This window comes from Vicugna pacos, chromosome 1, assembly GCF_048564905.1.
Source record: "Vicugna pacos chromosome 1, VicPac4, whole genome shotgun sequence".
Taxonomy (NCBI): Eukaryota; Metazoa; Chordata; class Mammalia; order Artiodactyla; family Camelidae; genus Vicugna; species Vicugna pacos.
In genome coordinates this window covers 102,026,620-102,053,032 of record NC_132987.1, presented here as the reverse complement: position 1 = coordinate 102,053,032, position 26,413 = coordinate 102,026,620, and the positions used below count along the sequence as shown (strand labels likewise).

General features: G+C 42.2%; 1 protein-coding gene and 1 long non-coding RNA gene across 3 annotated transcripts in view; one reads left to right on the top strand and one right to left on the bottom strand.

Moving 5' to 3' along the window:
• The window catches only part of CXADR (CXADR Ig-like cell adhesion molecule), a 57,291-nt gene extending 45,915 nt beyond the window's left edge, over positions 1-11,376 (bottom strand). For both annotated transcript variants that reach the window (XM_072967874.1, XM_006216749.4), the window contains exon 1: positions 11,198-11,376. In XM_072967874.1, coding sequence (XP_072823975.1) covers positions 11,198-11,240 — 43 coding nt within the window. In that variant the 5' untranslated portion in view covers positions 11,241-11,376. The remainder of the gene's footprint in view (positions 1-11,197) is intronic.
• Positions 11,377-11,541: 165 nt separating this feature from the next.
• On the top strand, positions 11,542-25,859 carry LOC140698233 (uncharacterized). Its single transcript, XR_012075862.1, has 3 exons — positions 11,542-11,821; positions 24,536-24,648; positions 25,643-25,859. It is a non-coding gene; the product is annotated as an uncharacterized lncRNA (long non-coding RNA).
• The last annotated feature ends 554 nt before the right edge of the window (positions 25,860-26,413 follow it).

Here is a 26,413-nt window from a genome sequence, read left to right as displayed (position 1 = left end):
AAACCCCAGAAAAGAATGAGACCTAGAAAACAGGGGATAAGGCAGCTGTAAGTAAGACTCAAGGGAAGGACTAAGAGGACCGGTACAATTATGGACAAATCTATCCACTGAAGCACAAGAAATTAAGGGAGTTTGTACCTGATCGCCTCCATCTCCTCCACGACAAAGGAGGCAGACGGCATTTACTTAGAATAAAACAGGCAGAACAGATGTGGGTAGAGGGGTTTTGGAGACAGTTTCACGTCTGAAACAGGTGAGGAGGAATGGGAGAAGTGAAGGACTGCAAAACGGTGTTACAGGTCCAACGGGGATGTGACAGCTGAGGAAGCTGAGCAAAGACACATTGGGGTTTATCATACCCTTCTTTCTAGCTTTATATTTATTTAAAATTTTCCATAAAAGAAATGTTAAAAAAAAAAATGATGTGGCACTACACACCCACCAGAACAGCCAAAATGAAAAAAGGCTATGCTATGATGAGGATGTGGAGCAACTCTCATGCTCTAATGATGGGGATGCCAACTGGTACAATTAACTTCGGAAAACATCTGGCAGTTACCTCCTACAGCCAAACAGACGGATAATCTCTGGGACCCCAGAAACTCCAATGGTAGTTAGAGAAGTGTATGCACACATGCACTAAAACACAAGCCTGAGGACATCACAGCAGCGTTTTTCACAACAGCAAAAACTGGAGGGAAAAAAGCGTCTGTCAACAGTAGAATGGGTAAATCAATGGTGGGAGAGTCACACAATATAACAGCATACAGCAATGCAAATGAATAAACTAGAGCTACACAGCATGAATAATCTCACAAACATGACAGTTTAAGTGAAGGTTACACAAAAAACATATACTGTATAATTTCATTTATATAAAATGTTAACGTGACCTACACTATTAGAAACCAGAAGACAGTAAAGGAAGTGACTGCAGGGGCATGAGGAGACTTCTGAGTTGTGGGTTATGTGTTATTTCTTGGTCTGGGTGACAACTGCAAAGATGTGTCTGCTTCTGATAATGCTCTCACCTGCACACTGGTGAATAATGCTCTAAACTGCATGCTTTTCGTGTATGAACATCATGCTTCAAATAAAAGGTTTACTTAAAAATGAAAATTAAAAGAGCTGAAGGAGTTAGAAAAGTTTTTTTATTTTTGTCTTTGTTAAAAATATAATGTCCTTAAACAACAAGGAACGACTGTAGAGCACAGGAACTATATTCAATTCCTTAGAATAACATAATAGGAAAGGATCTGAAAGGAAAAAAAAGTGTGTATGTATACGTATAACTGAATCACTGCGCTGTACATCTGAAACTAACATTGTAAATCAACTGCACTTCAATAAAAAATTTTAAATACATACATACTATATATAAAAAATGTTCTTAAACAACAAAGACCTACTGTATAGCACAGGGAACTATATTCAGTATCTTGTAATAAGCTATAATGGTAAAGAATCTGAAAAAAAAATATATATATATATATACACAACTGAACCCACTTTGCTTTACACCTGAAATTAAGACAACATTGTAAATCAACTATACTTCAATTAAAAAAAATATATGTTTTTATGCTTTACAAAGTACTTAAAAAAAAAAAAAAAGTCTAGCCAAATCAGACAGCAAGAACTATCTCCCCAATGTACACCAGCCCAATGCATCAGCCCATGAGCAGAGGCAAAGAAAATGGCTGTAGGACTGATCTACATCAGAGATGGGAGCTGACATCTGACCATGGGACCTGGGATTAGTGAAGAAAATCTTGTTTAAAGTAATCGGAAGGCCAGAAAGGGGGTGGAAGAGTAAGAGCCCGGAGATCTCACTGACAGAAAGACAGTGTGACGGAAGTTTGAGAAAGCTGGGAGGCAGTGACAGTAGAGTTCAAGATTTCAGAGGAAAAACTAAGTATAAAGAGAGGGTTGCCTAAATGAAATGGGTAGAAAATCACTGTATCTGAGGTCAAGGGACTGTGGTGTAAAGATGTTAGAAAAGTGAGCTGTAGCAGGAAAATCCTAAAATGCCAAGATGCTATGATATGGGGGTGGGGAGGGCTGTAGCACGAGGCAAGGCATTTCTTGGTCAATGTGGAGAAGCAACCAGAAGTCTGATATAAGCAGTGGGCAGGAGTCTCAAGGGCTGAAGGGTTGGCACACAGGGTGAAGGGGAAACACAGTCTGGAGAGCCAGTGGGCCCCCAAGAGAATAAGCAGAAAATCACATGGTTTTTACATCACATGGCACATCTACTTGGATCCATCCCCTGCTCCGCTGAGTACTCTGCACTGAAGCTCGCCCACAGTACTGGAGTGGTGTCCTCCTCCTGTCCCCTGAAGCACCCACTACAGGGCCTCACCCACACGTACTTACTATTTATCTACCCCCAAACTTCTTCCACAGGAATTGAGGTTCTGTATAAGAAATTTAGTGTATAATTTATAAACCAGGACCAGGGAAAGTGTAAATTATAATGTAAAGCCATTACACATTCAGTTAAGAATGTGAACATGCAGATAGGCTTTCTGTATTTGTTGAACTGGATTGTGACCCATCTCTTCCTCCCTCCTCTCACACACACACACAGACACACTCGTCTCAGGAAAGCATTCAATTTCATTTCTGATTAAAAATTAAGTCTCAACCTTTCCTCAATCTATGTAGTATATTGCCTTCCCCACATTCTCTAATACAAAGATGCTAATTTCAGAATTCTCTGGCAAAACAAATGCAAATAGAGTATTTTGCATTATGGGTAAAGCAGATTCGTTGCCATGGTGAATATTTTCATCACCTTCATAGAATGGTATGTATCGCTCCATTTAAAGAAATCTGCCTTTGCCTCCTTGCTCTAAAAACCTCAGGCTCTGTTCTATTCCTTTAATTAACGTGAACAGGAAAAGTGACTACTTGGCAAAAACAAACTCAGGTGAAGTTTCTTATAAAGGTGGTATTACAAAAAATAAGAAAGCAAAGAGACATAATAGTAAGGCAAAAAATGTTATCTACATACGGAAAATCCTGAAGTTAATAAAGAAAAGGTTAGTTACAATAAAAAAAAATCATATCCCTGTTGTATGTCTACCTTGATTGCCTCAATCTTGGCAGTATTTCTGTTCAAATATCCCAAAATGAATTCACATTTCCCTAGTAATCATCACTGGGGACCACTCTATCCTTACTTTCCATCTCTCCATAAATGCATTTACTTTCCTTAAAGGCAAGTTAAAAGTATTATTTTTGTCCATATACTTGTTTGGTCTGCCTTATACCTAAAATGCAAATGCATATAACTATCTTTATTCGATAGTTACATTTTTTGTGTGTAGCAAATCCTCTGATGATTACAAGAAACTAATAAGAAACAAGAGACTAACTTGTTACCAACAAGAATACAATGTGACACAAATAATTATTTTCGATAAAACCTCAAGGGAGCAATTCCAAAGGCACATCCCATTTGACAAAGCTGTTTTGGTGGCAAATCACACTCATGCTATTTTAGTTAGTATGTTCTGAAACTAGATATAAAGGAAAGTGACTGGAACAAAAAGCTCCAAGGCGTAGACCTGTGCTGACCAACAGGATATCTGCTAGCCACACATGGCTACTGAGCAGGTGAAATGTGGCTAGAGCAAACTGAGATGTGCTATAATTTAATTCTTATTAATGTTCAATTTGATAGCATATGGAAATAATATTTTGTGCATACATTGGGTTACATAAACTATATCTAGATTAATTTCACCTTTTCTCATTTTAAATGTGACTACCAGAAAAATTTAAATGATATATGTGGCTTGCATTGTATTTCTACTAGGACAGCACTGTCTGGATCAATGCCACAATTTACTGGACTTAGGCCTTGGCTTTACGACTTGATTCCTATAAAAAAAAAAAAAAAACACAATGTATCCTTCCTACTCATAGTGTCAGGAGAGTGGATTCAAATGAGATGTGTCTGAAATTGTCTTAGAAAACACACTAAGATCACATTTCTCGTCCAGAGTTACCAGTTCATTCTAAAAGTATCAGATTTCACATTGTACAACCAAGTAGGTTAAAGAGCCTTCTCAATTCTTACTGTAGAATTATTCAGGGCACAAGACACTTGAAAGTTTTTGTCTGGTCCATTAAAGAAAAAGCCCATGGGAATTGCCCTGTATTCAAGAGTTCAAAGCACTCCTCACTGGGGAATCAGAGTCACTCCAACAATTCAACAAAGACGTGGCTCAACACATTTGATTCCACTGTAACCGCGTATTCCTTGAGAGCATTTTATTTTTATCCATACAGCCAAATCATCCTTCCTTTGGAGAAATCTATAAAACTCTCATAGCACATCCAGCTATACCATGGGAAAGTGAAAAAGTAACCATGATTAGTTATGTTGCTGCTTCTTGAAATCTAAACAGTTTTATTTCTTAGAAGTAAATGAAATTAGTCATTCCCATTTCAACTTGTGAAATGTTTTGAAAGGGCAAAAGTGATTTAACAGTCTCTAAAGACATATGCATTGTATCAATAGGCATAAACATTGGTTAATTTGACTATTAAACCATTTTCTCACCAACTATGAAAGACAAACTGAACCATGTCACTGATCCCACACCTACCCTAAAAATAGACTGTTATTATCTCACTCGCTTACCCTACCTTTCCTTATCAACAGAGCAGGCAATAGTATTTTACCAGAACGTTGCCGATTAAAATAAACTGTAAATACTGCTGTGTCAAGCTCAGGCCTTTAAGGCTTAAACTTTAATTGGCTAACTCATTATTAGAAGCAAGAAAGGGTGAGTCAATGAGGGGAGGGAAAACCCACAGAAGTAATTTGTCCCTCTAAGCCACCATTTTGCCACTGAATGCAGAAACATTTTCAACTTCCTACACATTTTTCTTTACATAGAGACAGTAATGGATTCAACAGAGTGAACAAATTACAAAGAAATACCAATAATAGTGCCCCAAGAGATCACCAAGCCACGAACCACCAGCTTCCAGGACAGATCACTTCACTGTGCCAGGGTGACGTTCTCCTGCCCACCTCACTCCTCCATCTCAGCCCCACCGAAGAAATTAAACAGAAAATAAAGCAGGGAGCCAGAAGTTACTGCTCTTTTCTTCTCCTTAGCATCACACTCTTAATAGAAACCAATTCAATTCCAAAGCCAGTCTAACAATTATTCTGTATCATTAGATTTGTTTTCTTTAAAAATGCAAGGTAGATGAAAGACAGTGAGATAAAGGCATAACCTCATTTTAGTTAGATAATTTCAAATTATTTCCCGGGTTACTTTAATAATTAATTACTTTAATAATCATTAAAGTTCACATTCACTACTTGCTGACCACCAAATGGAGCAAATCAAAAGCTCCCAGTCTCCATTCTTCCTGTTATTTAATTACACCTGAAAATGATTTGCGTAGGACAGCGGAAAGGCAGAAATGGAGGGAAGGGGAGAAGAGGCTGCAAAAAGGAGATTAAAATTCCTGCCTAGTACACCTTTCCCCATTTATTCACTCACTTAATCAGAGGCCAATTAGGAAGCCATTTCAACCATCTTAACAGATGACGGTATAAGGCGAACTGTGAGTAGAGGGTTACAGTGACTTAAAAGCTGTATGTAAGCTGGTGAGAGAACAGGAAAAACAGAGTAAGGTACCCAGATTCCTTCCTGGGCATTTTGGTGCCTCAAAATGCCATTTAATGTGAGACGAGACAGTGGTGTATGGACAGGTTCAACAAGTCTAAGCAAAGCTGTCACGTGGGTGGTTTGACATTATGGGCAAAGCTTTGAGAGAGTGGGACTAGAAACAGACTGGAAGCTGTAAGGACATAAATGGTAACTGAATCCAGAAAGTGACATTTACAGCACACAGAGGACGTGGGCCCACAAAGGAAAATGAGGAACAGCTCAAGGGGAAAAGAGGCTAATCAACAGAGCCATTCTCGCCAAAAGGGCTGGGCTAAGAGGCTGAAGGTGCAACGTGTCCACTGGATGCAGCCACAGTGGCCACTGCAGTTTCACAGGAGTAGAGGAGGGAGGGTCTCAGACTGTAAAGGAAGAAAAATTCCTGGAAATGAAGGAAAATAATGGAGTCAGCAAACGCCGGTAACTCCTTCAAGAAATCCAGTGGAGAAAAGGAGAGGCCAGGCCGCACTGAAGGAGGGGCAGAAGGGCCGGAGGCACACGAGAAGGGATACTTCAGCTTTGTTACAGTTGATGGGATCCTAAGGTGGGGACAGGATAGGAGAGTGATATCCTTGAGAAGCTTTCTTTGAAGGTTAGAGTCCAGGAATGAGTGTAAAGAGGAACACACTGTTTTATGAAAGAACCATGTGAACATGGTTCTAAGTCTGGGTAGCTGGAAGTTACTTATCTGCGGGCTTCTCCCATGGACTCTGCCCCCTTGGAATTGAGGCCATATGTGCAACATGCACTATTAAACCAACTGCAAGTGCAAAGTCATATCTTATTCTCTACTTACCTGACGCCCACTCAGTCTATTAAAATCTAGCTTTATTCCCAGTACAGAAACTGTCCTCCCTCTAGAATCGATAACTACTTGAATGATCTCAATAATCTCCTAATGTAACATCCATTGGCCTCATTTCATCATCAGTTTCTGGGACACCTTCATCTTCTGGTTCTCCTGCATTCCTTATCACTCTTTAGTTCCCAGGTTCCTCACCTCCTGCCTCCTTGTTAGAGGGTGAAGTTCCCCAGCATCACATTTCACCTTCTCTTCTAGTCCTGCCTGCTTTTCCTGGTAACCTTACACAGCTGACACCTATCAGCAGTCATTCGCAATTCTGCATCACCCATCTCTCCCTCTCTCCTGCGATCCAGTCCTTCACTTACCAACTTCCTACTGGATATCTATCTTTTACTTCCGTTCCTCTCAGGCACCACAAATACAACCTGGCCAAACTGAAGCCCACTGTCATCTCCCTAAAACTTGCTTCTCTTTTATTTCCTGTAGATTCCTGATGTCACCCACCATCCAAGCAAGCCAGAAATCATATCACTTCCCTCCAACTTCTTGCCTCTCATTCAGTCAACCAGATACCAGATTCCACTGCATTTCCCTCAAAACAACCTTCCAGATGAAAGGGGGAGCCCAGTGCCATTTGGCTGTGTTTCAACAGGGACTGCTTATGCCCAGGTCATCCCAGCTGGCTTCCTGCGTTAGATCTGTTGGTTCCAGAACTGCTGCTGAGAGCTGCCCCATTCGAGAGAACAAATGTCAATGTACAACCTCACTCCTGTAACCACCTCTGCAAGCTTCTTAGTGCCACTGCTGGGGTGGGGGCCTCGACAACACATAACCTGACAGCGATCGTCTCCTAAGCTCCTGGCACAATCTTTACGTATAGTGTAGACAGTAGTGACATCATGTGGAACCTGTTAAAATGCAAAACCTCAAGCTCCATCTCATACTTTCTTGTAACAACACAAGAGCACATCAAAAGTTTGAGAAGCACTCGTTAGATGATTCATATGTGCTGAACTTCTCAACTCCCAAGATGCACCATACCCCTTCAGATCTCCATCTACTGGGAATATTCTATCAAGTCTTTTGCATCTTTCAAAAATCCTGTACTACTGTAGGAACATCTAGCACAGCCATCAATATTTGAAAGACCAGATCATTTAATCAGTTAATTAATGGTAAGTTCCGCTGAGGACCTCCAGGGCCGGAGGTACTCAAGTGCATTCAGGTGGAAGTGGAATGTTGGCGGCTGGAAATCGTGGCCCAGAATCCAAAGGAGAGGTGAGCTGGCAACATTTTTAAGTATTAGCAACTACTTGGAGGATACAGTGATGGATAGATGAAGTCGCCCAGGTTTAAGACAGATTGAGAAGAGAGGTACGGGCCAAATCCTGGGGTAGGCCAACATTTAAGGAAACTACTGTAGAAGGTAGTGGAGAGTAGGTTAACAGAGCAGGAAAGAACCAAAAAAGGTATCAAGGAGCTCCGAAAAAATACATGGATTTGGCATGTGGTTACTGATACCTTTGACAACTGAAGCAGGGAGGTAGGACAGAATCATGTGGTCACAGACAAAGCAGAAGCTTAACTTCTTTAGCCCAACATTAATGGAATGAATAATCACTAGTGGATAACCTTCTTTTTTGGATGAGGAGGGAGAGAGAGATGGAACTGACAGCCTTAACACACACATAGTCCTAGTGGCAAAGAGGCTGAAAACGTTCAGTGACACATTTGCTGAATGCTTGCTATCTGCCAGGTGCTATAAGCTAACACTGGGACTGACTGTAACAATGAACACAGGTGATGCCCCTGCCCTCTGACCTAGTGCAATGAGATGTATTGGGTAATTTTATGGAAATGGCAAAACAGATAAGATATGGAGCCAATGTAGGGTGGTTTGTCTTGAAGAAGCAACTTTTGCTCTGATGGTAGTATAGTGACAGGAATGTAAGAGAGGCGTATGGAGGGGATAAAGTTCACATCTAATAGCCTGCATTTTTTTTAATATAAAGAATACTCCAGGTAAAGCAAAACAATAAACATTTCCCATTATGTCTACTGATATAGTGGGATCCCCATTCTTGACACATAAAGCAACTGAGGAACACAGAGAGGATAGGAATCTGCCTCCATTAAATGGATAACAAATGGTTGGAAGAGCAGGATCACTGGCCAGTACTTTTTAAGTTTCACTCATGTTGGCAGTGTGAAAAGGAGCAGCACCCTAAACTTTAACAAGACCCCCAGGTGGATGCTGCTGGGTCATGGACCACTTTAGCTTACAACTCCAGTGTTGCCCTGAATCCTGGTGTTCTCAGAGCGCCTGAAAACATTCAACTAAGATCAAGATATTAAAGGGCTAATATTAAAAGCCTTCAGCATTTGGCACACAGTTAAAACAATAAAAGATTCTCAATAAATGACAGATAACCAGTGATACAAATTAAGGATGTCAATTAGAGGTAATCAAAGGGGAAAGTGGCTGTTCCAGGGGCAGAACAGCATAGCAATAAGTGCAAAGATTCTGGAAGAAATTTGTGGCCTTGGCAATTAAGTACACAACCACTCTGTGCCTTAATTTCCCCACTTGTACAGCAGAGACGATACCTAGGGATGCTAGGTAACATTAAATGAGCAAAGCCCTTAGAACAGTGCCTGGCATTTAATAACTGCTTAGCCAAGGCTTTACTTTTTTTTTTTTTACTACTGTTGCTACTGCTCTACCACTGCTGCCACTACTACTAGTGACTTGCTACTAGGTAGACAATAAAAATGCATTAAAGAGCTCCATCAGCAACCATAGTACACCACAAAACTCTACAACCCACATAGAGAAAGATCTACCATTGACAGCACTGCATTTTTTAAATACGTAAGCCTCCATTTTGTTTTGCCAATCATAGAATCCAATCATGTTACTACTCGAATTGAGTTCATGGTAATGAATTTCTAAAGTGTCAAGAAGCCTCTGAAGAAATACTCAAAGCTGTATCAACTAGTTTCTCAGTTGTTTCCTGTGCTGGAAAATTAAACATAGTTGCCTTCTTTAGTTGAAGAGAACAGTCCTTTAAAAAGATGTTCACTGTACCCTAGTGTACAGTTTATGAGAATGACTCTGTATGTATCAAAATATCTTAGGTTGAGATTGTGCCTATCAAAGTGAGGTATCCAGAAAAAAATGAAATCCAGACAATTATCCTGATATAACTGAAAAAAAAAATCCTCAACATGGTTTATGTTTTTCCACTTCTCTGCTTTAGATGTAGCCTAAAACTTTTTTTCATAGCAATGACAATGTTCTCAATTTCTACTTCATTTCAGCCCTTGATCAAAAAAACGTGGGAACGTATCATGTAAAATGGTTATTAACCCTTCATCTTTTCTGGAAGCTTTACTTTGGGAATTTCAGCCAAATCTAAATGACACGTATTAAAAAGGTGGAGGTAATGCAATAGACTCAGATCAAAGATTAGACTTGTTAATAGAATGTTGATCCCATGAGTAATGCTCACGCTGTGGAATCCAACAATAGAATTAACATTTCAACCGGAAGCAAAGAGCCATCCCAATAGAAAGGGCCACTCGATCTCGCTTTACAGCGCTTAAAAAAATCATCCTTCCGGAGGCTACACGAAGTGTGCCTCTTAGAGTCCCACTTATGGATTTTGTGTGTGTATGGGAGGGGGGTGCGGGGGTGTGGTTAATGAATCTTTTGGTTCCCAAATGAGACAAGTGCTTACTTCGACAAAACAAAGATCAGCTGGTTAAAACACTGACACGGAAACAGATCAGTTTTTTTAAGTGTCAAATGAGTATGCCTTCTAAAGGTCCATGCATTTTTTAAATGCCTTTTTTTCCCTCCCGAGAAAGGAGCAGTAGAACATATACTTGGCGAATCCTTTCAGAATTACCCTGTACAAGTCATCCTATCTTATCACCAAAATGAATCAAATCATTATAAACTCAAAACTGAGGTTACTAATTTATCCTCTGCACTTTCCCCAGGGACTGCAGAAATCAATACTGCATTTTTGCAGGAACCTACTTTTTGATTTTCCACGGTCTACTTCGTCGAGTTACCGTCTAGTTAACAGCTCGTGCCTGGGCTCGCCTCTTCTGTGACCAAGAAGGCTACAGTTCGTTCAGTGCCTCTTTCCTAGAGGTAGCCTGGACGATTTGAGGCGCTGAAAGGCTCAGTGTCCATTTAATCATGGCGTTTTGTAATTCAGCCTCCCCGCCTGGACTGCTCGACAGCTGAAAACTGGCCGCCCAAGGCTCTGAAATCGGGTAACCCTGGACGGAGACGACACCGCGGCTAACAACGAAGAGGGCAAGAGCAAATAAAGCAAAGCCTGCATCCGCGGCAAAGAACAGTCTGGGAGAGACGCCAGGCGCACCCGGCACGCCGCGCCCACCCACTCGCGCCCGAGGAGCCCCTGCACCGCTGCCCCTTATCCTGAGGCTCCGTCCCCCGCTCCCGTGCCCGCTGGGCACCCTGCGGGACTCCCTTCCCAGCGGCTCCACACCCCGGCCGCGCAAAATCACCCAAGCCCAATTCCGCGCGCACCGCCGCCACTGCCGCAGCGCCCCCCAAAAGCGCCCGCCCCCTCCCCCACGCTTCATTGTTCCCGGGTGGCCGCAGGCAGCGAGCGCCCCCGGGCTGACCCGAGGGATCGAATTGTCCCCCACTCACCAGCGACTCCGCACAGGAGCACGACGCTCAGCAGAAGCGCCATGCTGGCGGCCCGGCCGTGGGCGACGACTGCAGGTAGGCGGCTCTCACCGGGGTCTCAGTCACCCGGCGCCTCGCGCGCTCCGGACTGGTTGCTGGCGGCGGCGGCACCTCGCAGCCCGGGCGCACCCCGCCCTCGCTCGGCAGGTGAAACACGTCACTTCCGGGAGCGGTGGAGCCCCGCGGCGCGCGCCGTCTCCGCCGGGCGCGTGGGGTTACCATGGCAACCGGGAGCCCCGCGCCAGCTGCCCCGGGGACCCTCCCGAGTGAGGGACTCCCTGCCCGGGGCGCTCCGGCGTTGGGGTGCGCCAGGAAGCCACTCGTCTCAACCCTGAGCCGGGATCCTCACCGGCTCAAAGCTTTCAGTTAAATCGGGGTTTGTGCACGTGGGGCGGGCCACCCCTCTCCCAGACTACTGGATCTGCCGCCGCGCCCTTGCTGAAAGTCACGGCACTGCACAGAATTCGTCCGCCAGACTCCGGACCCCGAAGGGCTGCTGAAGCAATCGGCCACGCGTGCACTGACCCCACCCTCCCCTCGGGAGAGTACGGGTGGGGCCTCCAGCCACGCCTCCTACCTCTAGAGGTTTGCTGTTGGGGCGGGCTCCCCCACCTAAGGCTCCAGGGGAATTGACCTTGGCAGCGTCCAGCATTTGGCCCATCTCTTTGAGTCGATTAGTTTGATGGCGAAGAGGGTTAGAGAAGCTTTTCCCCATCTCCAGTAATGACTAACCCCCTAAACTGCAGCTATTGATTTGGGAAATACCCGGATTGGGTTTTCCCTGTTTATATTTAAAGGTTATTCTAGCCCTGAATTGGCCAACAAGGACCAAAGGTTGAAAAGTGGGACCAAGTAGTGACGGTTAAAGGCTTGTTGGCGGAGGAGGGGTGGCGGTAGTTGGGGAGCTGGGGAGAGATGTTAACTCTCCCAGAATTTCCCCGTCAGACGGGCCATGCCGCTTCCGCCTCCTGGTTTCCTCCATACTTGTTCTTGTGGCATTTTGCTGCTTGTTCTCGTCTCCTCTTTCCTGATAACGTTTATTTATAACTCCTGGAAGACTTCGGTGTTCCCGACAGTTCCTTATCAGGAGTAAACTAGAGAAGAGAAGCAGTGTAGTGCAGTGGTAAATTCTTGAGCTCCAGAATGGGGCGATAACTGGGCAAGTGACTTAGAAGCACCTACCTTAGCGGTAGCTGTGAAAATTAGATGAGATAATGCACTAAAGAATGCTTGGCACCGTACCTGTCACATAGTAAGTACTCAGGGAAGAAGAAGCTAATAAAAAGTAACACTGGAAAATTCTTGTCATTTATTGAAGCAGCAAAGGAAGCAAACCGGTCATCAGTAAGACCAAAATTGCCCAACTGCAATTTAGCCTGGTGGTTTGCAACCGTGGCTGCACCTTGAAATTATCTGAAGAACTTTTAAATTAAAAAGAAAAATCTGGGAAACTTTCGTAAAATATCAAGACTTGAATCCCCACTCCAGTGATTTAACTTGTTTCTAAGTGGAATCCTTCCTAATCTAAGGAGAGTCCAGAGTAGGGACTTCCTACTAGTTTAGGAAACAGGAATTCTATTGGATATAATTGAAGGTATAAAATATTTGGAACTTAAATTTTTCTATACCACATTAAGCTTTATGAAATTAGAAAAGATTAGGTATTAAAGTTCACATCTATTTGAGACATTTATGAGAACTTTTCTAGTATTAATCACTTTGAAGCAGCACACATTTGTTATAAAGTTGTTACTGTTACCGGGAAAAGGGAAGTAAGAATAACCTCGGTTCTTAATCACCCGAAAAAAAAGAATTTTTGATGAGAGACAGAAAACGTGATATAAGCAAGATTTTTATTAGTGAAGTAAAAAAAAAAAGTGAAAGATAGTACACTTCTGAGAATTGAGAGCAGGCCAATCCAAGAGAGGAAAAAATGGTGCTGTTGCCTCGCTTTCCCTGTTTTTATATCCTGGTTTCCTGATTGATTGATTGATTGATTAACAGCTCAGGTTTCCTGCTCTCTGGTTGATTGACAGCTCAGGTTCCTTGTGTTCTGGTTAATTGACAGCTCAGGTTCCTTGTGTTCTGGATTGTTCCTTCCCCCATCCTCTCCCCCTGCCCACTGCTCATTATCTAAACTACCTAACATTCTCCCCTCTAGTCATAGGACCCCAAATCTTTGGGACATAGAGGGCGTTGACTGCTCTAGCTACTTCCTGCTGATCTGGGACAATGATGAAACTCACTGGGGTCCCAGACTAGCTGGCTGTCACTGGGCAGGTGGTGAGCGAAGGGTCGGTGTCCATCAAGGGGCTTGTGTAAAAGCTGTCTTGGCTGATTGGTTGATTACCTCGTTGTATAGCCATTTAAAGTTTGACTCTAGACAAGAAGAAACACATTTTATAAGAAGGCTGAAAAGTTAGAGGTCAAATATGTATTGCTAATCCTAGCCAAGAGGTGAAGAGGATAAACAAGGGTCTTAGAATAACTGATAACCTTCTGTTGAGCTACCCAGAGTCCTGCCTTCACACAGATTAAAAAATGATCTCTTTCTCACTTTTGGTTAAGGTCATTATAGTCCCATCCAGGGTCCATTGGGGAACAGCTTTTTCCCCTATGGGATACCTGTCATTAGATAGATGTAGACTGTCTGCATATATTCTGGCTTCTCTGAGAACCCTTTCCTTTTCTGTGTCAGATAGTGTTTGGCCAAGGAAAATATTAACATCTTCCCAGGTGAGACCATTAGCTTGCCAAATTAGTCTTAATTTGTCTCAGCTCTACCAGAGAAAACGGCTTATATATAAACTGTGGACCAAATTTTCCACGTGTTTCTACCAGGGGGCAGGTCTTAGCCATCAGCGGTAATGGAGGACCTGAAGGCAATGTCTTTCCTGGGTATTAGGGAAACACAGGGTATATGGTAGGGAGAGCAGAGGAGGACGGACGTTTAAGGGAGTCCTCCTCTCAAGGAGGTGTTAGGGACAGCAGGTTGCTGATAGTAACCATGGCCAAGGTGGTTATTTTGCATTTCCTTAGGAGACCATTGCTGTCCCTTAGCAAATAAAATATCTGGATATATGACATTTTAGACCATTTGCCTGTGTATTGTAGAAGAGATCAAGCTGGAGCACGGTGGTTGAATTTATGCTCCTATTTATGGGCCATGCTTTTGGCTAAGATATAGCCCAGGGGAGTCCCAGCAGGGATCAACTATTGGTTTTTCATCTGAAGGGCAGGATACCAGGGGGAAGAGGGGGTGGTCTTCAGAGCTCAGCGTCCTGAGGTGAAGCCCACAGGATATAGTCTGACATCTCAGTCTTCTGCCTGTAGCCAAGAGTACCCTGAAGCAATGGACCAAGGAGAGCCTGGCATCTCAGTGTCATTGGTCTGCAGGAGGAGGACTTGGCATCCCGGCCTCCTCTCTGGATGGGGAGGGTGGCCACAGTCTTACCATGAGCTGGGAGTCTCCACAGTCCAAGGAACTAGTGAGTTTTAACCCCGTGGGTGGTTGGTGAGCTGGGAGCTAGAGAGCTACTCAACTGGGATAGCTGGAGAAAGGGGGAGCAAAAATGAGTGAGTTCAGGTTAGAGGGTCCATATGGAAGCTCCTGAATGGGGAATGCAGCAGGAGAGGAGAACTTGAGCTAGAACTCCAGCAGCTCAGTTTTCTAAAGCAGAGATGTTTTCTTGCCTGAGCAAGTGTCCCCAGAGGGACATGAAGCCAGAAAGGAGTCAGAGACATTGCAGCCCATGATTACTGTCCATGGTGGTGTTTTCTAGAAAAGGCCACCAGGGACAATGTTACTCAAGCCATGTACGAAAGAGGTGGCCAAATACTTGCTAGCCGGTGAATTAGGCAAACAGGATATGATTATAAGTTCCCAGGGCACCACAGGTTGAAATAGTGGCAACAAGGGCGTGGCCCCAGCCGCATTAGGAAACTGAGAGTTTTTTTTTAGGTCAGAGAGTAAGTTAATAATAGCCCAGGAGGGAGGCACCCCTGTCGGGGCCATAGGACCTTGCGGTGATGAGTGGGAAAGAGAGACTGAAGGAAGCTGGTTTTTTTTTTTTTTTTTTTTGAGAAAACTCGATAGCAGAGGTCAGAAAGCAGAAGCAAGGAACCCCAGCAAAGGCTACAGACCAGTATATAAAGATGTTGAGACAGGATGGAAGGGGGCAGGGCACAACCACTCAAGGAATGACAGCAAATTTAACACCAAAATGGTGTAAGATTCAACTCCTAGTTAGCCTTGAGGATTAAGAAGTTTGACTTCTAGTAGACCTTGAGCTTCATTATATGCTCATTGTAACAGGGTGATAAATAACATGCCCGCAGGCGCCATGACAGCCCGAAGGCTAACTGCAAAAGGCCAAAGAATGGGCAGTGGCCCAATCCCTGGGAATCCCAGCCCCTTTCCCAGGGCAGTTGGAATGGTCCCACCTGTAGGCGTGTGAAGCTACTGAGCCCATATAAAAACTGGCAACACCTCGCCTAGTGGCCTTTTTCACTCCCTCCTCTTTGGAGATGGCCCGCGCTCTGTCTATGGAGTGTGTACCTACTTTTACTTTAACCTGAGCGCCCAATTCCCTCACTTTCCTTACCTTTCTCTTGCCTTACACTCTATGTAGTATTTCTCTAAATAAATCTACTTTTACTGAACTGTGGCTCGCACTCGAATTCTTTCCTGACTTAAGCCAAAGAACCACACTTGGCGGGTCACGTCCCAGGGGCTCAACCAAGACCTGGGACATGGCCTTCCTCACACCCCACATCCGTTTTCCTGCATCAGTCTGAGTGATAAAGTAATTGATATACAGGCCTGGTCCAGTATCTTGGGTCAGTTGTCTACCTCAGATGTTGTCTTATTCTCTTCCTGGTTTGGTACTTTCTCCCTTGTTTGAACATTGTTTTAAGGTGGTCAGTAGTCCTCTCTGTAGGCCAATCCAGTGTAAAGGCCAGAAGTTATTAGTTTACTGTGGTTCTGGAGTAAGCCTGGTTATCTCCAGTTGGAGCTCCATGGCAGGTGGGGCTGGCAGGGGGCAGAGCGCGCTGGGGCAGGCGTGCATGTGGCTGGGCATGGGGGAGGAGGCACATGGCCGCAGTGACCGGCCGGGCACGGGATCCCAGATGGGCCACTCACTGCTTGACTGGTCCAGCATTGCTTGGAGCTCCACGCCCTGTATCCTCGCTCCAGCCTCCACAGCCATCCCTAGGGGAGGGAGAGGGAAATGAAGGAGGAAAGATTACGTTTAAGCATGTGATCCAAGTCATGGCACCAAAATTAATGTTACTGAGAAAAGGGAAATAAGAATTACCTCAGTTCTTAGTCACCTGAAAAAAAAAAAGAATTTTTGAAAGACAAAAAGCGTAATATAAGCAAGATTTTTATTAGTGAAGTTAAAAAAAAAAAAAGAAAGATAGTACACTCCCGAGAATTGGGAGCAGGCCAATCCTAGAGAGGAAAAATGGTGCTGTTCCCTTGGTTTTCCATCCTGGTTTTCTGATTGATTGATTGATTGATTGATTGATTGACAGCTCAAGTTCCATGCGCTCTGGTTGACTGACAGCTCAGGTTCCTTGTGCTCTGGTTAATTGACAGCTCAGGTTCCTTGTGTTCTGGATTGTTCCTCTCCCCTTCCTCTCCCCCTGCCCAGTGCTCATTTCTGTCTAAACTACCTAACACTACCTTGAGTGTCTCCTCCAGTAGAAATCGAACCCACCCATCAGGGTCATCCCAACTGCTTACTACAGGAAATTGTTAGCAATTATCCCAAAATATTTCCCTCCTAATCCCTTTCCTTCTGGTAGTTTGATTTACAATCCTTACCTTTTGCCTCCTTCTATGGTTAGGCATCTTTATACCAATCAATCCCTTCTCTTACTCTGAATACTTCTAGAAGGCCAAAGGCACATTATTCATCTTTGTTACTCTTGAAAGCATAGCCTGGGATAGGTTCTCTAGGATCTGTTGAGCTCAATATATGTAATTTATGTATCAGTATCTTCACATATATTGTTGCATGTCGATATACATGCAGTAACTCACAAATTATATCTTAATATATTAGCTTTTTAGAAGGAACTTCTATAATGTCAATTTTGTTACCCCAAAACTGGACTCACTTCTTGGCAGCTGTCGAGCCAAAAGATACAACCAAGCCAAAGATCTGGAGAAGGAAGGCTTTATTACTTGCAGCCCAGGAGAACACTGGGAATCTTTCTCAAAGCAGGGTCTCCCCAACAGCAACACTGGGGAAGTTTTAAGATAAGGATATGTGCACATTCATGAAGGGACTTGAGCAGAGGCGAGTTCAGCATAGAATTGGGGCAAAGACTGACTGAAGTCATAAGGGTCATCATCATCATCTTTCCTTCTTCCACCTGGATAACTGGTCTTAGTTCCTGTAAAACTCAGATATGTATCAGATTGCCTTGCATATCCCTTGAGGACAAACTAGGATTCTGCTTTATCGCTGAACTACTGTTAATTGACTGCTTTTCCTTTGTTTCTGCATTCCCTCACCTCCCTTAAGATCATTAATTTCTGAGACCTGTTCAAGGGCAAAGGCATCGTGGCCAGTAGACCACAAAATGGCTTAGGCCAAAAGTGGCTTCTCTTGTGTCAAGAAAGCCATGCCTCGTTCTCTTTCCCTGAGAACCTCCTACCCTGTCGGCTTACAATTTTACAGAATTAATGTTTTCTATTTTTTTAGATTCCTGAGCACAGATTTTGCCAAATGTATCATCTCTAAGATTTAAGTAAATTTCAAAGAAGCATTTTGTCTTATGTAGTAAACTCTTTAAAAAAATTACATTAAAACTGGGGGGAAAAGTTATATGAAGTCATCTTTAGACTTAGGTTTATGAGTACATTAATTCAGATAAACAGTAGCTGAAATTATGCAGTAATCTGAAACTTCTTAATGACACCTGAAACAGCTTTTGTGGTTGTTGTCAGCTTGGAAATTATGTCTCATGGAAGCTACAATGAGATAATCTCTTTAATTCTGGAACATTCAAATACTGATTGCTTGGTATCCTCAAGACAAGCTAACAAACATTGCACAAACATTACATGAATCGCCTTTTCTTAGTAAGGTCTTGTTACTGAAGAAAAAATCTTGTACTCAATGTACAGTGAGGCCAAATAAACCAAAACTCTGGCATTTGGAGCAGAGAAAGATTTATTGCAAGGCCAAGCAAGGACGGGTGGCTCACACTCAAAAAACCCGAAGTCTCCAATAGTTTCTGGGGAAAAGGATTTTATACATGAAATTTGGGATGAGGGCTGCAGGGTGTGTGGCTCTCTTCTGATGAGCTGGTGGTGAGGTAACAGAGTAGTGCTCCAGGAATCTTGTGCTCAGTTTGAAGTTGGCATCCTCCACCTGGGTGGGGACCTTAGTTCCCACAAGAACTCAAAGATATTGTTATGCATATTCCATGAGGAGGAACCGGGACCCTGCCCCAAGCCTGCACTATTGTTTGCTCCCTCCCTTCCCTGATTAGCAATTGTTTGGATCAGCCCTCTGGAGCTCAGGGAAGGTCAAGGTGTTTGAATGAAGCCTATTTCTTACAAACAAGAAACACGGAAAGGATTTGTACCAGGGAGGACCCCACAGGATCAGACTCTGTTTCAGGACCAGCATTCCACATTGTATAGCATCTAAACCAGCAGAGAAGTGATTCCTGATCCATCAAGAAGGTGCTAATTATAGAGACATAAATAACCATGGTTAATATAGGGTCTGTCCTTACAAAGATTTCCCAAATTAATGGATTTGTCAACATACCCACAGATGATTAAAACCCTGTGATCACATGCAGAGACTGATTTATGCCTCAGAATTAAAGGATTTTCACCTCTTCCAAGCCTGGAATATAAAGGCTTGTGAAGCAAGACATCTTCTTTCGCAAGAATGATAATGCTGTTCTTAATAAGAAGTGAAGGTTTCTCACTGTTCTGCTTCCCTTACCAATGTTGGGGAGGGGAAATTTCCCTTCTTTCCCTTCTTAGTTCTTTTGTCTGGCAATTAAAGTGATGTAAGGCAGATTAACAGGAGAAAATCAAAAGTATTATGGGCACACAGGGAAGTCTCATGGGAATGAAGAATCCCAAAGACAGCAAGGCAAGGTGAGGTGTATGTATATATACTGGAGGTGGGGATCTGAGGCTTCAAGGGAAGTAAGGTAATTTGCAGGAAGATAAAAAGAGTTAATGTTTGGTAAACAAATGTTTGCTGCTGGGCCATCCAAAGACAATGGGACACTGAGAGGACTTTGATTAAATGGGCTTTGCTAAGTTCTTCCCTGTCCACCACACCTAATACTTTACACACCCCGCAAGTGATAGCTTCTTCCTAGGACAAGCCTATCTTAAATTCTGTTAGGCAGTAAGAGGAAGTTCAAAGGTTTTTTTCTGAGTCTTTTGGGTCTTGATTGTCTTCAGCTCAAAATTACCCTAATGCCAGAAGAGGCACATCCTGGGGCAGCCTCCCCTTAGCACCATCACTAAGAACATCGGTTTTATGAATTAATACCATCCAAGTCATCTGTTTACCCCTAAGCAAATGGACTTATAAACATATATATTTTTAGTTTTATATCATGTGTGTAATATTTATAAATCAACCCTTAGCCAGAGACCCAGAATTTTTTTCAAATTCCTAATAATGCAGATTCCAAAATGAACACATAAGTGATACATTTATACAGAGTGAAATTCAGAATTTTATTGATGGCCTTTTTTTAATGTTTAAGAGTAATACCTATTTCTTCCAGTTGCTTTCCTCTTGCCCTGTCCAAAGAATCTCTTTTTATTCACTCAGTCTTATGCCAACTTACAGAAGGGCAAAAGTGGGATCTTGGTGTTTAATTTTTGTTTTATTTTTTCAGTAACTCTGAAACAATCACCCTGTTTTTGGCGTCACCTTTATCCCACTCTCAAATGTGCCTTAGGTGACCAAATCCTGAAACTCTGTGAAGCTTCCTTTGAACCACTGCTGGCTTAGAATTCAACTTTCTTGAGTTCTTTCAGTCATTAAGCTTTTATACATCTGCTTTTCAGTTTCCAAAAATTTGTGTTTTTCTTTTTTTTAACATCTTTATTGTGGTATGCTTGATATACAGCAAACTACACATATTTCAGATGTACAATTTGATGAATTTTGATAGATTTGTACACCAATGAAACCACCATCACAATCAAGATAGCTAACATTTCCATCACTCTCCAAGGGGTACAAATTTCGGATTCCCAATTTATCCCTTCCCACCCTCTTTACCCCTATTAACCATAAGTTTGTTCTCTATGTCTGCAAGTCTGTTTCTGTTTTGTAGATAAGTTCATCTGTGTCCTTTTTTTTATATTCCACATATAAGTAATATGTGGAGTATTTTTCTTTCTGGCTTACTTCACTTAGAATGACAATCTTCAGGTCCATCCATTTTGCTGCAAATGGCATTATTTTATTTTTAACAGCCGAGTAGTATTCCATTTGCATGTGTGTGTGTGTGTGTGTGTGTGTGTGTGTGTGTGTGTACATATGTATGTGTGTGTATATATATATGTATGCCACATCTTCTTTATCCAGTCATCTATCAATGGACATTTAGGTTGTTTCCATGTCTTGGCTATTGTAAATAATGCTGCTGTGAACATTGAGGTGTATGTATATTTTAGAATTAAAGTTTCCTCTGGATATATGCCCGGGAGTGGGATTGCTGGATCATATGGTAAGTCTGTTTTTAGTCTTTTAAGGACCCTCCATATTGTCCTTCATAGTGTCTATACCAATTTACATTCCCACCAACAGTGTAGGAGGGTTCCTTTTTCTCCACATGCTCTCCAATATTTGTCCTTTGTCGACTTTTTAATGATGGCCATTCTGACTGGTATGAGGTGATATCTCATTGTAGTTTCGATTTGCATTTCTTTGATAATCATCAGTGTTGAGCATCTTTTCATGTGCCTATTGGCCATCTGGATGTCTTCTTTGGAGAGATATCTATTTAGGTCTTCTGCCCATTTTTTGATTGGGTTGTTTGTTTTTTGATATTAAGCCAAATGAACTATTTGTATATTTTGGAAATTAGTCCCTTGTTGGTTGCATCGTTTGCAAATATCTTCTCCCATTCTGTAGGTTGTCTTTTCGTTTTGTTGATGGTATCCTTAGCTGTGCAAAAGCTTTTAAGTTTAATTAGATCCCATTTGTTTATTTTTGCTTTTATTTCCATTACTCTAGGAGCTAATTTGAAAAAAATATTGCTGTGATTTAAAAAATTTGGTATTGTTATCTTCTGTCCTGTTATCTTTGTCCTTGTACCTGGATGGAGGCCCTTTGAAAAAATCCATTTACAGTAATTTTTTTTCTCACAAGCAAGTTGTTGATATGAATACAGTTTGTTTTGTTTTGTTTTTTTAATGGAGGTATTGGGCATTGAACCTCACTAAGCATGTGCTTTACCACTGACCTATACCCTCCACTCGCCCACCTCCCCTACCCCCGTTTACTGTAATTTTAATTAGATTTTTCTTTGAGAGGAATAGAGGCAAATGCACGTGTATAGTTCTCCATCTTTATTCAAAAATCTTCCCTCGATTCGGGTGAAATGTCCCCACGCATAGTGAAATTTTTAAAGTCTAAAGAGAATTAATATCTTTACCTTTCTCTAAATAATACAAAAATCTTAGACTGGTTTAACACCGATCAAATCCCTCTCCTAATTTATTATAATCCATTGTTTTTACTCTATCCACTTTATGATTATACATTGTCTTTTTTTTTTTTTCTGTATAGCCGAGGTTTAATTAGACTTGTCCTGTGGAAAGGCAATGCTGCCTGTCATTCCAGTTCTACAAGAACCGAGCCACCAGCCACAGCAAGTGCCCCTCCCCCTAAGGTGCGCCCTTAGGGGAATTCAGGATGGAGAAAAACAGAAAGCACTCTGCCCTTCGGATACTAGCCCTATCTGGTTAAGATAGGTCTCTAAGGAATAATTTCAGTGAGCCCAGACTCTTGCATCTTCCCATATACAGAAAAGCTCTAAAATCATTAACTTGAGACATCAGTTTTTTATGACTGGCAGTAATCTTTTGATGTTTGACTGCGTGGCTTTTTTTTTTTTTTTTAAGCTTTTGCTTAAAAACATCTATATATCCTGGCTCCTCCCTTACTGCTTTGGAGCTGTTCCTCAGAGCTACCTGGGCTATAGGTCTCAGTAAGGTCCACAGACTCTAAGGTTGTACGTTCTTCTTTAGTCACTAGTCTACACATTCTTCACCATTTCTTCTTGCATCTCAAACCACCTCTGGAATAATTTTCCTTCTTCTGGAAGTATATCCTTTAGTGAGGATCTCTTTAAGGTAAACTTTGTTTCTGTTTGTCCAAAAGTATCTATTTCGCCCTCATTCTTAAAAGAGTTCTTGGTATAGAATTTGGGACTTATTGGTGCATTCTGTCAATGCTTTCAAAATACTATTTCCTACTCATACTTCCAAATGTCTCATATCTCTCTAAGCATATTAGACACACAATATACATTAGGTGTGCAATAATGACATTCTTTGAAATCTCTGTCTCATTTTATTTTTTGTTCATACAGATTCTTGCTTATGTTAGGCTTCTTTTTTCATGTTTTATGATTTTTTTTTTTTTACTGTAGGCTCATGTTTGTGGAATGTATCTGTGTGAATTGTTTGAGAGTTTTAAGTGCTTTCCTTGAGACAGAATTTGTGTTAGCTTCTGCCAGGATATGAGGGGCACCACCAATCCAGGAAAAATTAAAAACAGATTTTGGCAGTAAGTTTATCAGATGACACAGTTGATGCAAATTTGGCTCAGAAACTGGCATAAGGAAGGGCTTGTAGTTACAAATTTTCAGTGAGGTTCATGCCTCTCATCTCAATAGTCCTTTTTTTTTTTTTTTTTTTTGAGTAAAGGTAGATTTAGTCAGGGAGATACGTACTCCATAGACAAAGTGCAGCCTGTGTCAGAAGGCAAGAGAAAGGCAGTGAGGTGTGGGGACTCAGTAGATTCACACTCCAAAGACAGAGTGCAGGCTGTCTTACTCAGAAGGGAGAGTGGCCTCAATAGGCCTTTTAAATAAAATAACAACCCGGTGCTCTGTAGGTTAGGTATATGGAGAAATCACACGACGTCTTCCTTTGCTGATAGCCGTCCAGATTTGTTCACTTAGCTGGCTCCATTTAGTTTGTTGAATCACCTGAAAAACATGATATTTAGTTGCTTTTGTGAGATTCTCTATTGTCTGAGTAGAATAAGTAAATCTTTGTCGAGGATTTCCTCAGTCATTTTTTTCAAAATTCCTGTTAGGGCATTTCTAAAGCCACATTTTAACTTTCACAGGCCCTGGGTATTTTTGCCTTGGTGAACCCCTTCCATCATTAAAAAACATTTTTTTAAATTGTCTTGTATGGCTGTGTTGATATAAAGACAAATTTAATCCAAACTAGATCATATTATTTCTTCTGATTTTAAAGGAACTGGAAACATTTTCACAGGCCCTGAGCAAGCTGCCTCCGGGCTTTGCGTGTGTCTCCCTCCCTCTCTCCACCACAGTGTCAGCTGTTCTGATGATTCCAATAATATTAAAGGTTTTCTTTGAAAGGAAAAGAGAGGAATCAGTTTACAAATTTCTCTCTCATCTCTGTCTCTATTTCACTTCTTTTGCCAAAAGTCTAGCCTATCCTTAAGGTTCCTTCATCTGCCATCCCTTTTCTCCACTTTTCCTCTTGGGCCAGAACAATGCATAAAGTACTAAATTGTCCTGCACTAAAGAAAGAGAGAAGATATTTATCTAGGGAAGAAAGTTTATTGCTTATTTTATTTTAGCTCTTCCTTCGTCTCCAATTCTATATTTAATATTTCAGCTTTAAGGTGTTTTTTGTTTGCTTGTTTGAATGAGAAAAAAAAAAAAAAAAGGACAGGCGTTGTAAACCAGGAGCTTATGTCCTTTTTTCAGAGATTTTACCCCAACTTTGGTGGTGACTTTTAAAAAGAAAGTTAAACTTTGTGAGAACTATCATAGTTCTCAGGAAGAAAGTTCTGTAGTGGCTTTCAAGAATGGATGACTTCAGGTTTGCAGAGTGCTCTGGGCACTTTAGATCAAAGATGCTGCGCTTCCCCAGCGTTAAACCCATTTAATTTATACCCAGATTATACATTTAAATATCACAGAGGTGGGTGAAGCCTCATACACTTTGTATTTTGCTGATTTCCTTTTTGGCTAGAGGCATCTGTCTGTCTGACAGGTAATAACAATGCTTTACATTTATAGGCTGTATAACATCTTTCATCCAAGGAGTTTAAAGATCTCAGCAGCTGGCTCATTGTTCCCTACAATATCTCCCAACACTTCAGATGACACGCATGGAGGCCAACTGGTTATAGGTAGAGAACCTATAAAACCTATGGGTTTTGGAGGCATGAAAGTGTTAACAAAGCATCCCAGGGGTCGGAGATGGAATTCAGAATAAATCTTTCTTTCTTTGATTAAACCATAATCAGTAGCACCCATTCCCTCTCCATAGTGTTAGCTCTTTATGGGCTTCCATTACGTTTATGGTAAAGATAATACTCCTTAACTATGACGGGATTAGCTCTTACCTGCCTCTCCCAGCCCATCTCATACTCCTTACTCCCCTCCTTGGCTACAGCCACTTTGCCTGTGCTGTTCCCTTTGCCCGGAATGCTTGACTGTCTCAAGTGGGTATCTCCTAGTCATCCTTCCTGTTCCCCATCATGTTCCTCCCTAGGGGACCCCTGGACTAAATCGAAATCCAGCCTTACTGTTTCTCCAAGTATGAAGCATCGCCCCGTCAGAGCACTTGCCACACGTGCAGTTTTATACTTGACTGTCTCAGGGGATTGTTCAGTTGATGCCTGTCCCACTCCCCTAGTTTTCCTTAGTGCTTGGTGCTAAATATGGCCTCAAAATATATTTGTGGTCTGAATTAATTTAGATTTTAGGAAGAATGTTCTTTCAGAATTTGACCCCAAATTCTGAGCTTCAATTTGGAATTATAATCCGGAAGAAAATGGTTGGTGTTCTAAGTCATTATTCTAACATACCTGAATAGGAAAATTTGTATACTGTTTTAACAAGTTAATTCAAGCTAAAACCATTAAAACTCTAGTAAGCTGACAAGAGACAAATCAGGGAAATGGTGAAAGGGGGAGAACTCATAAAAACTGTGATTAAGAGGGGCTTCCACAATTTAATACAACGTTTTGTCTCTGGTCTTTGGAAATCTGAGATTAGACAAGAAAGCCAGTGGATTATTTCCAGAGCAGGAGTCCCCACTCGAACCCCAGGAGTGGACTTCTCTCTGTATTTCCCTGTAGTTTTCTCACTGTGGTTCTCTTTTCTGGACATCTGAGCAAGACTGCGAGAAGACTAGACACATTCATTCAAGCTGTTTCCTGGCCTTATTGGAGGGCTCATGTCTGAGACGCATGGAGAGCTGCTGCCAGCAAAAGCCACAGATGTACTGACCAGTTGCTCTGGTGAAACACAGAGTGGGCAAGACTCTGTCTTCGTGGTGACCACTTTGTAATGTATGGAATCATCAAATCACTGTGCTGTGTGCCTCAAACTAACGTAGTGTCGTGGGTCAATCATACTTCAATTAAAAAATATTTTTAAAAGTATATACCTAAAGTTGAGAATCTTCAGAAGTCAGGTGTGTGTGTGTGTGTGTGGTTGTTGCTTTTTGTTTTAAACAGGGCCTGTCATAATCCTTTCAGTGTTTTGGGAAGAAAACTCCAGAGGCAGAACCAAGGATGGATCTGCAAAGAGAGTAGGAAGGAACAAAGGAAGGAGATGACTGAGGAAATTATTGTCAATAGTTACAGTAAAAGCTGGTGGGGTCCCAACTCCAGCTGTGGCAGGAGGGAGACTAGGGAGACATTGCGGAGAAAGGAGGGGCAGGATTTGAGCCCAGCTGGGTGTGGGCTGTGGGGAACAGGAAACAATCGCAGCCGTCTCAGGTTTCCAGGCTGAGGATTCGGTGGATAAGGTGCTATTAACTAAACAGGGACTGGAGGACAAGCAGGTTCGGTGAAATGTAAATGTTAGGTTTTTGGCGCCTGGGGGACATCCAAGTGGAGAAGCCAGAAAGAGAGACAACCTGGCTGGAGAGCCAGATTTTGGAAC